The 12,861-nt window shown below is 45.8% G+C and overlaps 1 protein-coding gene across 1 annotated transcript in view; it reads left to right on the forward strand.

Annotated features, from left to right (window-relative positions):
- Window positions 1–12,861, forward strand: part of LOC138559946 (atrial natriuretic peptide receptor 1-like) — a 556,750-nt gene that overhangs the window by 113,306 nt on the left and 430,583 nt on the right. The window contains exons 5-6 of the mRNA XM_069642743.1: window positions 4,565–4,684; window positions 4,765–4,858. Of these exons, the coding sequence (XP_069498844.1) occupies window positions 4,565–4,684; window positions 4,765–4,858 (214 nt within the window). The remainder of the gene's footprint in view (window positions 1–4,564; window positions 4,685–4,764; window positions 4,859–12,861) is intronic.

Below are 12,861 nucleotides of genomic sequence, written 5' to 3' on the forward strand. Positions count from 1 at the left end.
TACCGAGGGAGCTTGCCTACGGTAGATTCAAGTGACAGAGGTGCTCAAATCAAATGTTCATCAGGGTGCAAACAATAATGTCATAAAAGTCTGCCGCCTACCTCAATATCGGGTGCCGGATGCTCTGAAAATGCCGAGCGGGAGCCCCCCTCCCCCTGCTGTGGGCTGATGCAGACTGATACTCTGCTCGATACTCTGCGCGCGCTCTGCGCTGATGAGGGGCTTTTAAAGGAGATAGTTCTTGTTTTCCTTAAAGTGACAATCCACAATTCACAATCCACACGGTAGGAGCAGCAGAAAAGCAGTGAAACACGTCGGTTCTGGCAGGACCTCTCACTGTGGGGACTGATGCAGACTGATACTCTGCTCGATACTGTGTTGTTGAATACCTCTACTAGGAAATTTGGGTTGGAGTTGTTTGGTAGTGATTTGAGCAATGGGATAAGGATTGGTAATAGTTTGTCAGGTGTGATATTTTTTCTACATCTAGTGGGCAAAGGAGGTGCTATCACATTATTTTTTTGCATTAGTTTATCTATTGTTAGTGAAAAGTCAGTCAGGTGATGATCTGTTCAGGGTTGTGGGGTTATATTTGTGATAGTGGTGGTACAATTCAGATCCACTACCCAGTCAAGAATTCTTCCTTTGTTATATGAGTAGGGGCGTGGACTTTTTGGGAGAGTCCATGCTCTGATAGGATAGTTGCTATGGACTGTGCCTGTTTATCCTCAGGGTCATTAAAGCCTAGGTTGAAGTCACCTAACATTAATATCTGTGATGACTCTTTAGTATTATTGGCTAACAGGCTGGAAAGGTCATCCTCAAAGGTACTGATGGATCCAGTGGGTCTATATAGTAGGTAGATAGTTAGTGTCCTATTACTGGATACAGGTAGTTTAGCTATAAGCAGTTCACATGATTTCAGTGTTGTTGGGGTGGTAAGTATTAAGGCGAGGCTGGTTTTGGCTATAATAGCTAATCCACCTCCTCTGGAGTTGGGTCTATCCACTCGAAGTATCTGATAGTTATCTGGGATGGCTAGCATGACGGCAGGGCCAGCTGCGTCATGTATCCAGGATTCAGTGTCTGCCAGGAAGTCCAAGTTATTAGAAGAAAGGAGATCAGCTATTTCAGTGGCATGTGCCACTAGGGATCTTGACTTGATCAGGGCTCCAGAGATGGTAGTTGTATTTTTTGTTTTTTTGCTATCAGTTAGGATGGGACTAGTTTGATTAGTCATGGTGTGGGATGTTGGAGGATGGCCGTGTGTTAACTTTGGAAACTTGGACAGGGCCTCCAGGTCAGATCCAGCTTGTGAGGCGTGGTTAGATCCATAGGTATTAAACTTATGGTGAGAATTTAAGTTGATGGATTGGTCCATTTTAGGCTCGTAGATCCGGGCTAGTCTGGCTCAGAGTCTATTATTTATATCTGCTAGTGGGCAAGGTGTAGATTTAAGATCATTATTATGTAGAGTGGGATTAGTCAGAGTAGGTATTGCCAATTCTTTCCTGTAAATATAATGTTAATTCTGTTTCTCAAAGTAAGGTATCCGAGATTATGTCACTTCCCTATGTCTGGGCACCCCCTGGGAAACTCATAAATTGGCTCCGCTGCATCTTGATAGCTCACTGTCAAGGGCTTGCCTCTGACATGGAGCAGCCTCCACTTTGCAAGGTTCAATCCCCAGCAGGCCATTACATTCAGTGACGTTATAGTATTGTAATTATATAAAGGGCTTAGAAACAGGAGGAATCTAGTAAGAAGACCTTTATACAAATCTAATGTTATTTTATGTATTATTATTTATTTTTATTTTTAGTTTATATTGTGCCGAAAGCCCACGGGCATCGGGGCGCACATGAAGACAAAGGACATCCATATAAAAAACTGGGACCATAGAGTTTGCTGATGAAACAGGACGGGGTAACTGGGTCGGCGCCTTATTGATATATTGTTCATATAATTTTGTGAATTCATAGCAGTTTCAATATACCTTCCTTAAATAAATGATTGAGTGGCAGACTTCCATTTTAAGTCATTGCTCCTCGTCATAGAACAGCACGGTTGCAGCTCAAGCTTGCATTCGAGAATTTAGAGATTTTACTCAAACATAGCAAGATTACATATAACGCAAAATCTGATTTGCCACGGCATGCTAGGAAAAGCCTTTTTCGTGTGCCCGTCCATGTTAAGTGTATTGTGTTTCGATGTTTTCATTTAGCCATCTTGTAAACAGGAACATAGTGCTTGTTTGGACACATGGGCCCATTAAATGTTTCTCTGCTGCGCTTCAGGCTTGAACTTCCACCCACGTTATCCTGTTGGGATTTTTAGTAAATACAGTTTTCTTAATGGGCCGAGTTCCAAGCTTTGAAACACGTGAAACAGCGCACGTTTACAAGGTATACACTTATGTAACGTTTTACCAACGAATGCTCATCGTGTACACAAACTGTGACTCTTTATTGTTTCTAATGCTGCGTATTGCACATTAAAACCCTCACATGTGTGCTCGGCTGCAGATGTGTTGACTGTAGCAGAAAGTGGGCGTGCAGAGTTTACACACGTTGTTGGAGCTTACAAGCCTGTTGTCAACATTGGGTAAATCAAGGACTGCGTGCAACAGATTATGACAGAAGAGCCCGCCACTCGCATCAACAGTGTAACATACCCTTAAAATGTCACTGGGTCAGGAAGTGAAGCACTTTTGTGTCGGCAGTCTGCTCACCAGATGACTGTCGTAACTATGTAATGGCACATCTGTGAATGGCGGCTGGTAAAGTTTTCAACTGGAGGGGCGTTAATGTAGGTGCCTAATATATGGGAGCGACTGAGCACAGCTAGCGAACCTTTTCCAAACAAAGAGGGGTTTGTGGGGGTTCTCTCGCCGAGAAAATGTTTTAAATAAGGGTTAAAATGAGAATTGTGTAGTACTTTCTGTAACAAAATTGGGAAAAACCCCTCACTTGCAATCAGTTTTATATAGTAGCACATGGAAAAACTCAATAGATGCAAGTCACCAACAGCGCACAGGACCATTTTCAACACATTTTCATGATGCCTTTTCCCGCAATGTATGCCAGTATATGAAACGTGTAAATGCTTGCTGTCCCCATACATGTCCATGCAGGCTGAACCAATTTAAGTCAGTATCATTATATAAGGCCTCCCAGCCAGTACAAAATGCCATGCCACAGAAAGAAAGTATATCCTGACTGGGAATACCAAGATAGGCTAGGGCACCACATACTCACAATCATGTTTGGGTTTCCCCTTGAAGCGAAGTACAAAAATGTCATGACACACAAAGAAATAGGACTATACTGGAGCTACCAATGTAAGTCAGTCTAGCCATGTAATAACACTCATCACGTTTGCTTTACCCTTGGTGCCAAGTAAAAAATGCCATGCATACTGACGGCATATACTTTCTTACTGTGGCATGGTACTTTTTACTTGACATCAAAGTTAAAGTAAACATAAGTGTTTTTGCTTGACTAGAGCGGACTCCTCTCCTGTCGGGCAGCGTGTCTACAAGGCTAGTGCAGAATAATGTGAGCCGGTGGGGCCAGTCTTCCGACACCCCTATGGCTCTCAGTATTCTGAACTACATATGTAGCGAGGCCAAAGGGCCACATACAACAACAAAAAAAGCATGTGCAGTGGAGGAAGCACCACCGCTGAGAGGCAGGCAGCAAAGTCCCCAGTGAAAATAAAGCACCCAGGGGATTGTGCTACTTGTCACTCAGGCGAGGTCGTGGCCTACTAGTCTGGCAGGGGTGGGATGCCCAGACCCATAATGGCAGGCCACCACTGCTTGGGATACTGTAGAATAGCAGTCTGTTTCATATTGCAAAACCCTTACAATGAGGCTTCTGTTAGGTTTTGGCATCTATTAGCCAGCCATTTGGCAAATTGATGTTTTCATTTTCATTTCAGAGCTATACCAGAGTTTAAGATCAATTCTAAATCTTCAAGTCACCACCGCTTTTGTTTTCATTCATTTTCAAGGCTTGATTTAACAAAACTACCATTTCCCCTTGGGTGCGGTGTAGTGTAGTGCTATACATTGTGGGGTCCGCTCTAGTTGTTGTGAAAAGGGGTAGGGCCTGAAGGAAGGGGAGGAACAGGATATGACATATGGACAGGAAGTTGGAACGGCTACGATTGAATAAAGAATTGTGTGAACCTCACTCCGTGTCCATGTCTCATTGTAAGCCTGGGTGCTGTGTGGGCAGAGAGTAACGCGCTCAGTGGAAGTCCCACTCAGCTGCCCTAAAACAGGCAGGATCACTTACAGTTGCATTACTGAGTTGCATTACATTGTAAATGGGTTTGGAATGGATGACGTCCAGGTCCTGCTGCAGCCTTGGCAGCTCACCGTTCATGACTCGGCATTTTAGCGCTGCTCACTGAATCAAACTCTATCCTTTTTCGTCTAAAATAAAAATATAAGACATATTAAAGTGGTCAACCAAGTGCACATCACACTGTGCAAATAATATATGCAAACCTCTTTTAAAAGTTTCATATGACCCCTTGTTACACTTTTTCTTGGTAGCTGATAAAGAAGTGCTGGACCCATAACCCCATGCTGAGACCATCATTCGAACAAGTCAAGAAACATTTGGCGAAAATGAACCCCCACAAACTGAGCCCAGTGGACATGATGATGAACCTGGTGAGTAAGGGAGATCTCCTTTTGGCGTCACACATGCTCTGCAGGGTTACTGGGTGTAACAAAGTGTTTTTCATGCACAGATGGAAAAGTACAGCAAACACTTAGAAAGTATCGTGGCTGAGAGGACCCAGGATCTCCTGCAAGAGAAGCAAAAAACGGATCGCTTGCTTTACAGTAAGCCCAGCCTGTTCCTGTATTTGCATGGATAAGAGCATGCAATGAATGTATGATAGTCTATAGCAGTGCCTAAAATGGTAACATTGAAGTCAATTGCTGTTAAACAATATTGATTCAAGAAGTGCCTGCGATACTGTGCATGCACTTCTGGTCAATCTTGTCTTCTTACTATGTTTGTAGGGCTCTCAGGTTGTCCCATGTCATCTGTGATCTGCTCATCTGGTCTTATTCGATTCTTTGCTCTTTGGGATTTGTAGTACTGCCTTCAAAATGGAGCCATCAAATGCATAACTGCTGAAACCATATGCATGCAGTATTGTAGGCTGACCCCAAACCCTCACCTGAAATAAATTGGCTCACAACATTTTGTCAAGTGTTGGCAATAAAAGGCCGTAGGATTTTATTGTGCAGATATGGTTATGGAGATAACAATAATCACATATCATAATAATAATCATACTTTTGGGCACCGGGTTCTGAGGTTACCCCCTCTGGCCCGTGCCACCTTATCATGTCCCACGACTTGTTGTGGACACCGTACAGTGCCCTGTACCTCTTTTCCTTTGTTCTTCTCCCTTATTTGTAGGGTGGGAGGGTTTTGTGGTAAAGAAGCAAAGTGTGGAAGACGCTGAGTGAACAGCGAACCTCCTGTCAGTTTGGGTCCCAGTTCAGAGTCCACAAACAGATTGTGTTTTCTTAGAGCTTCTGCTCTTATTTATAAGGCCCAGGGGAGCCCTGGGTCTTTGATGTGTATAGTAGTGGGGGCTGTGCGCCAGCCCCTGGCTGGATAGCCGACTTGTCTGGCCCCCTGAGGGGGGGCAGGTCTTTGAACCTGGGCCCTGCCTGACTGTTGGTTTTCCTTAGGTGCTTAGCGCCGTGTTGCTTGGAGGAAGGGTGAGATGATTGTTCACACCTCACCCTTCCTCGGCTTTGTGCAACAGAGACTGTGTGTCTCTGTAGCTTGTGGAGGAGAGGAGCAGGCGTGGGGGTGGGGGCTGCCCCTCTCCTGGCCTGCTGAATGGTAACATCAGTTACCCTGCATTGCCTTGGGTGGCCCTGCGGCATTGCCCATAACTGCTGAAACCATATGCATGCATTATTGTAGGCCAACCCCGAACCCTCACCCGAAATAAATTGGCTCACAACATTTTGCCAATTGTTGGCAATAAAAGGCTGTAGGATTTTATTGTGCAGATATCGTTATGGAGATAACAATAATCACATATCATAATAATATCATACTTTTGGGCATCGGGTCCTGAGGTTACCCCCTCTGGCCCGTGCCGCGACACACGGGCAGGTTACCGGCTGACCGTGTTCCCCCGAAAGTATCTCCTAGTAACAGCCCCTGGAGGCTAGGGTTGCTGAAATTTCTCGAAAGAAATGTTCCATGCCCTGGTTTGATAAGTGAGTGCCGTCTTTGTGAAAAAGGTCCGGGTCACCCAGGGTAATGGCCGGATGCTTTATGAAGCCCAGCCCTCTTTCTGTACAGAATTTCTCTAGCCCCCTGTTGATTTTTCTTCTAGAGATGTCTACAGATTTGTAACAGTTGGCCCCCTGCCATTTCTTTCTGCCTAGGATGGCCGAGAAGTATATTTCTGTTTCCCTCCAGTTGTGTGAAATGCCCGCTAGGGAGGAGCAGAATTCATCGAATAAGTTTCTCCTTCCTGTGGTAACCAGGTCATTGCCCCCTATGTGTATTATCAGAAATTCTGGCGAGTCTCTGTATGCGACCAGCTCTGCAAGTGTTTTGTGGATGTCGGCCCATCGTAGGCCACTGTATCCCCACCATGAGGCAATGGTGTTTCTAAAGGGTGGCCCTTCTTTGGTTTCTTCCGCCCATCGGCCTGTCCTGCAGACGAATGAGTGGGCGACAATCCATGCTGATCGGAGTGAGGTCCTCCCTTCGCCTGTTAATTCTGCAGGAGGGAGGGGGAGAAAGAAAGATGAGAGGGGGTGGCTATATTAGCTGTGGTCTGATGTATCTTTTGTAGCAATCTAACTTCCATCCCCCTATGTTTTTTAGCTGTTGTGGTGCCAGGCCTCCTTGCCATTCTGAGGTGGCGGCACCTATTCTAAAGGAGTGGGTGCCAAAGCCCTTGGGGCCCACCCAGCTTTGCTGATTGCTTTCATCAGCACCCTTTTAAATTGGTAGCAGCTTAGTGCCGAGGCGTCCTTGTGGATTAAACCCTCCCACCCCCCACCTTGGGCCTTTGTGCGTAATAAAGGTTGGTAATACATACTGGGCAGTTTGTTACCTCATCAATACAACAAATGTTGATGGTTCTTTGTGCCCCAGTTTTTGACTGTTGGATTTCTATGTTGACGCTGTCCTGTCTGACCCTGACCTCCATAACGCCTAAACCATTTGTGGCCTTGGTGCTGGAGCGATAAGTTCTCCCACCCGGAAAGCCCCGAAGTAGGCCGAAAAAATGCTGTTTTGAAAAATATGATCTCATATGGGTGCCAGCATATGGCTTCCAACTGGTCTGCTATTTTTACCAGTTTGCTGAAATCAAGGGGTCGGTGGGTGTCTACCTGGGTCCCCTCAACTCTGGCCCATCCTTTCATAGCGTAGGAAATTAGGGCGTTCTGGGTGGGGTCTGAGTCACCCCGTATTTTTGAGAAATATGAGATTGCTACTAGGTGTCTTTTTGCCCAGTCTTAAAGCCCCGCTCATGCGCCCATTTTAAGAATGTTTCTATGTCTTTAATCGTTATTAACTCAACATGGCTTAACCCTGTGGCTCTAAATACTGTTTGCAAACAGTTACTGTACTGAGCTGCAGTAGTGCTTGACAGTGCTTTCTCTGCCATCTCTGTTAAGAACCCTGAGCCAGGGTTCGTATTTTCTATGGGCAGCGAGTTGTTGGCACCTGTTTTAGAGGTCCCTGTTTCTTGTTGGGCATCCCGGCCTGGGCTCTCTGGCACTGGCGTTGATGCCGTTATGTTGTTGGCACCCCTTGCTGAGGTGCCTGGTTCTTGTTGGACATCCCGGCCTGGGCTCTCTGGCGCAGGAGTTGATGCCGTTATATGTTGTTGGTACCTGTTTTTGAGGTGCCTGGTTCTTGCCTGTGCTCTCTGGCGCTGGCGTTGATGCTGTTATTTTTGTATTCCCATTATTGCCCAGCATTCCGCTGCTATTGGCGTCATCTGTTCCTGGGCGTGCAGCGCTAGCTCCCGGAATCTTGGCCACTGAAAGCGAGATAAAGCATCTGCAATATTATTGTCTTCTCCAGCGATGTGCTTTGCTTTGACCACAATGTTTTCTTGTAGTGTGACCGCTGTAAGGGCTCGTAGGACTTTCAGCACTAAAGGGCATTTAGTCGATCTTCTGTTTATGGAGCCTACCACGGCCATGTTTCGCACCAGACCAAGAGTTTCGTGTTAGCTAGCTGCTTGCCCCAGATGTGTAAAGTTAGCCAAATGGGAAATATTTCTAGGAGGGTGCTATTTTTTGTCCACCCTGCAGATTGCCATGTTATGGGCCATTGTCCTGCCACCCATTCTGACTCTAGTATGGCTCCAAACCCCCTGCTCCAGGCTGCATCGGTGAAAAGGACCCTTTTTGTCCATGTGTTCAATGGCGTACGCCAAAGTGATGTCCCGTTAAAATCTTTAAGGAAATTCCCCCAAATTTCCAGACCTTGTTTCACTTCTGTGCCTAGCCGGATGTGCAGGTGGGGTTTGGTGTAAGATTTGATTTTTAGTTCCAGACTTCTGGAAAATACCCTCTCCTGAGGGATGATTCTGGCTACGAAGTTGAGGCTTCCTGCTAATGACTGAATTTATTTTACTGTGCCTTTGTCCTTTGTTGTCAGGCTTTGTATTTTCTCCAGGAGTTCTGCTATTTTTGTTTTCGGGATTTTGCATAGGCCCCTTGCAGAGTCTATTTCAATACCTAGAAAAATTATGTTGGTGGCTGGTTTGGTCGTTTTTTCCGCTGCCAAGGGGATGCCCCACTGTGAGGCCATTTCTTCTAACTTCGCCAAGGCTCTGCTACATTCTTCAGAATTTGCTGGCCCCATTACCATGAAATCATTGAGGTAGTGTACTATCCTGGTCTCTGTTTTTGGAAAGCCCATTGAAAAAAGCAGCTGAATTGCTCAAATAGGGTGCAAGATACTGCGCACCCCATGGAGAGGCATCTGTCTACATAGAATTTGTTTTTAAAAGTAAAACCTAGCCATTGCTGGGAGTCTGGGTGAACTGGCAATAATCTGAAGGCGGATTCAATGTCCAGTTTGGCCATCAGGGCGTTTGTGCCACATTCCTGTATGAGTCTTACCGCCTCTTGAAAGTGTGTGTAGGATACCGCGGATTCCGTGTGCGGAATGCCGTCGTTTAGTGATTGGCCCTTAGGATAGGATAGGTGATGAATTAGCCTCATTTCCCGGGTTCTTTTTTGGGGACCAGACCTAGGGGCGATATTATGCACTCCTTGAGAGGCATGTGGTCCCAAGGTCCTGCAATCCTGCCTACTAGTAATTCCTTCTTAATTTTGCTTTCCACCATCTGTAGGTTGTCCCTGGCTGACTTCAGGTTATTTGGAACATTCTGAGACCCGATGCCCTTGAAGGGCATTACAAAACCCTTGGTGAAGCCCAGCCAGATTGCTTCGCTGGTTTCTCTGTCCGGGTAATTCATAAGAGCCTCTCTGAAATTGTTTGGATTGATGGGGGTGCTGCCCGTTGCTAGACATGGGGTTGGCGGGATGCTTTTGGTGCACTTTTTTGTATTTTTGGCTGGCAGTCTGGTGCAGTTGCTTGCTGCGTGGTCACTGTTACAGTTTGTGCAAGTGTGTTTGTACCAGCATTCTTTTCCTCATGTGCATTGATTTTTTCCAAAGTTCCTACATGGGATGTTGGCTTTTGGTGTGTGGTTTTTGTTCTGCCTGTGGGCATTAGACTTAGCCGCCCATGGCTGATTCTTCCGAAAGGGCTGTTCCCCTTTTTTGTTGTTTTCATTGTCGGAGAATCTGGGGCCCTGTGGGTTTTTGCTATTTTTGGGAGTTGTTTGTGCAATCTTCTCCTCTGAAGGAGGCTCTGCGTTTAACATGTATAAATCATTCTGGACCTCGTCCCATTCAATGTCTGGCCTCCCTGACATGCTTCTCCTGAATCTAATATCATATGCTAGCAAGGTCTTCCCTTTTTGAGCGATTTTCACTTCTCTGATTTTATCCATGTACGCCCATAATGTTCTGCCATTATTGGGGAATTTTTCTTCATATATAGTTGCCAAGATAGCAAAGGTCTGTAGCCAGTTGTCCCAATTCTGTTCTACCTGGGCGTTTCTGGCTATGGCTTTCTCCTCTATCTTTTTGGGATCCTTAAAAGCATTGTTCCCTTTGCGTTGGGCTTCTATAAGTGAAAAGATTTTGATTAACTCTTTCACCCATATGGCTTCTTGGATTGTAATGTCAATGTTCCATGCTAAACACCCTTTGTATCTGTTCAGTATTTCTGTCTCAAAAGATTTAAGTTTTAGGTCTAATTGGGTACTACTTATCATTACCGTGTCTGATGGGTTGTTGTTGCTCGCTCCTGTCTGTCCTGGTGTATTTGTATTGGGGATTGTCCATGCTTTTAAAGCACCTGTTGTGTCAGGAGCTGCCGTAGGTAAAACTGTGGTGGCTGCTGCTGGTGCTGTTGGCACCTGTGTTATTGGTGCTGATGGGGCTGATGCTGCTGTGGCTGCTGCTGGTGGGGGGGTGGTCACCGTGATGTCTGGTACTAGTGGGGATTGCTCCCCTAGTCTCGGCTGTGGGAAGTGTTTGTTTGCCCCTGATTTCTAGCAATAATTGCTACATTGCACTCATATTCTCACATAATTTAGACAATTTCTTATTACCTTTTTCCATGCCTTATGTAGCCTTCCTTTTCTTTGATGGTGTTGTCTCGTCCTCTTGACTAGTTGGTATGGGGACCCCTTCCTTTGGTAGGCCATACATATTTTCTCTGACTCAGGCCCAGCCATAATGCTCAGCTGCCTCCATGGCTGCAAGTAGGTGGGGTGATTTGGGCTTCTGTGAAGGTGTTGGAGATTCCCGTGATTTTCGCTTGGGACCCATGATTTTTTGGCCTGAAAAGTGAAAATGACACAGCCGCCTGCTCCCGGGCGTTTTGTTCTGTTTTTCCCTCACGCTCGCTCATGCCGGCCTGGGATCTTGCTTCCGCATGCGTACTCCCCGGGGATTCTTCTGTTTAAGCGAGGTTTTCGCCGCTCGCCTGTAGTGAAAAGTTCTGAACAGGACAATGTTCAAAGAGGGGAGAAAAGACACTGCGTATGCAGTGAACTTTTGGAGTCTGCTAAAGAAGCAAAGTGTGGAAGACTCTGAGTGAACAGCAAACCTCCTGTTAGTTTGGGTCCCCATTCAGGGTCCACAAACAGATTGTGTTTTCTTAGAACATTCTGCTCTTATTTATAAGACCCAGGGGAAACCTGGGTCTTTGATGTGTATAGTAGTCGGGGCTGTGCGCCAGCCCCCGGCCGGATAGCCAACTTGTCTGGCCCCCTGAGGGGGAGCAGGTCTTTGAACCTGGGCCCTGCCTGACTGTTGGTTTTCCTTAGGTGCTTAGCACCTTGTTGCTTGGAGGAAGGGTGAGGTGATTGTTCACACCTCACCCTTCCTTGGCTTTGTGCGACAGAGACTGCGTGTCTCTGTAGCTTGTGGAGGAGAGGAGCTGGCATGGGGGTGGGGCTGCCCCTCTACTGGCCTGCTGAATTGTAACATCAGTTACCCTGCCTCGCCTTGGGCGACCCTGTGGCATTGACCAGAATTAGCTCAGGCTGGGATGTACCTGTAAGACATGACAAGGGAGAACTTCAGAGCTGTGTACTTCTCATACCGGGCACACTGGCATTATAGGAGCCCCTGCCGCCCCACGGTGGACGGCCCCACTATCACATGCCCTGGGAGGGAACCACACTTGGAGAAAAAAACAGGAAAAACATATTTTTTTCAATTTATTTTTCAATGTTTCTTTTTGAATTCTATCTGCATTCTTAAAGAAATAATTTTTGTAACAGTAATAATTTCTTTATGAAGGCAGAGTGACTACAAAAAGAAACTTTTGTTTTGAAGTCCCAGGGCTCCGGCGATGCCATGACATGGGGTGGCCTCCATGTCATGGGGTGGGAGGAGCCCTATGACTTCAAAAAGAAATAGTTTATTTTTTAAGTCACCCTGCCTTCATAATTACATTATTTCCATTATGGTTCGGTCCTTAACGGAAATAATTTCTTTATGAAGTTAGAGGGACTACAAAAAGAAACAATTTCTTTTAGAAGTTATAGGGCTCCTCTCAACCCAATGACGTGTGTGTGAGTGTATTTTGAAAGGGTGAACACTTAAATGTATGGATGGCTGCATGGGTGTGCTTGTAAGGTGAAAGAGTGCACAATTAAATGTATGGATGGCTGGGTGTGCGTTGGTGTAGATAGTGAATGGTGTGTGTGCTTGTGTTCAGGGACAAAACAAAACCTACATTTCAGGGGGGCTAATCCTTCAAATGTTGGGAGAGGCACAAACCTCACAGGCGGTGGGGGGAGGCAAGCTTATTTGTGTGGGGCAATCTAACTTCTTTACGCATTTTAATGGGACTATTCTAGTGCAGCTTCAATGTTACAAGCAGTTAACTCTCTCCTTTAAGTCTGAAAGCACCCACTCATGGACTGCTGGGAGAATGAGCTGTCTTCTGTTCCCTCTCTACCCTTCCAATTACTCCTCTGGCATGCATACTAAACCCACAATACAATTTAAATTGCCTAAAAAATGTGGCATTTTAATGCAGGTGCTAACAGTGAAATGCTTTAAGTTAGTAATTTGCGGCCCTTGTTAAACAGCAAAACCTAGGTTCTGTTTAACATCTGTGTCCTGTTCTATTCGGCAACTGCTCTGAAAGTCAGCCAGGTCGGGTCAACATAGCCCAATATTTCAGGGAGGGGTGCTGAAGCCCAGTCAACTCAATGGTGTTACACTAATACTTGTACTACTAT

This window comes from Ambystoma mexicanum, chromosome 1q (genome assembly GCF_040938575.1).
Source record: "Ambystoma mexicanum isolate Mex_15411 chromosome 1q, UKY_AmexF1_1, whole genome shotgun sequence".
NCBI lineage: Eukaryota > Metazoa > Chordata > Amphibia > Caudata > Ambystomatidae > Ambystoma > Ambystoma mexicanum.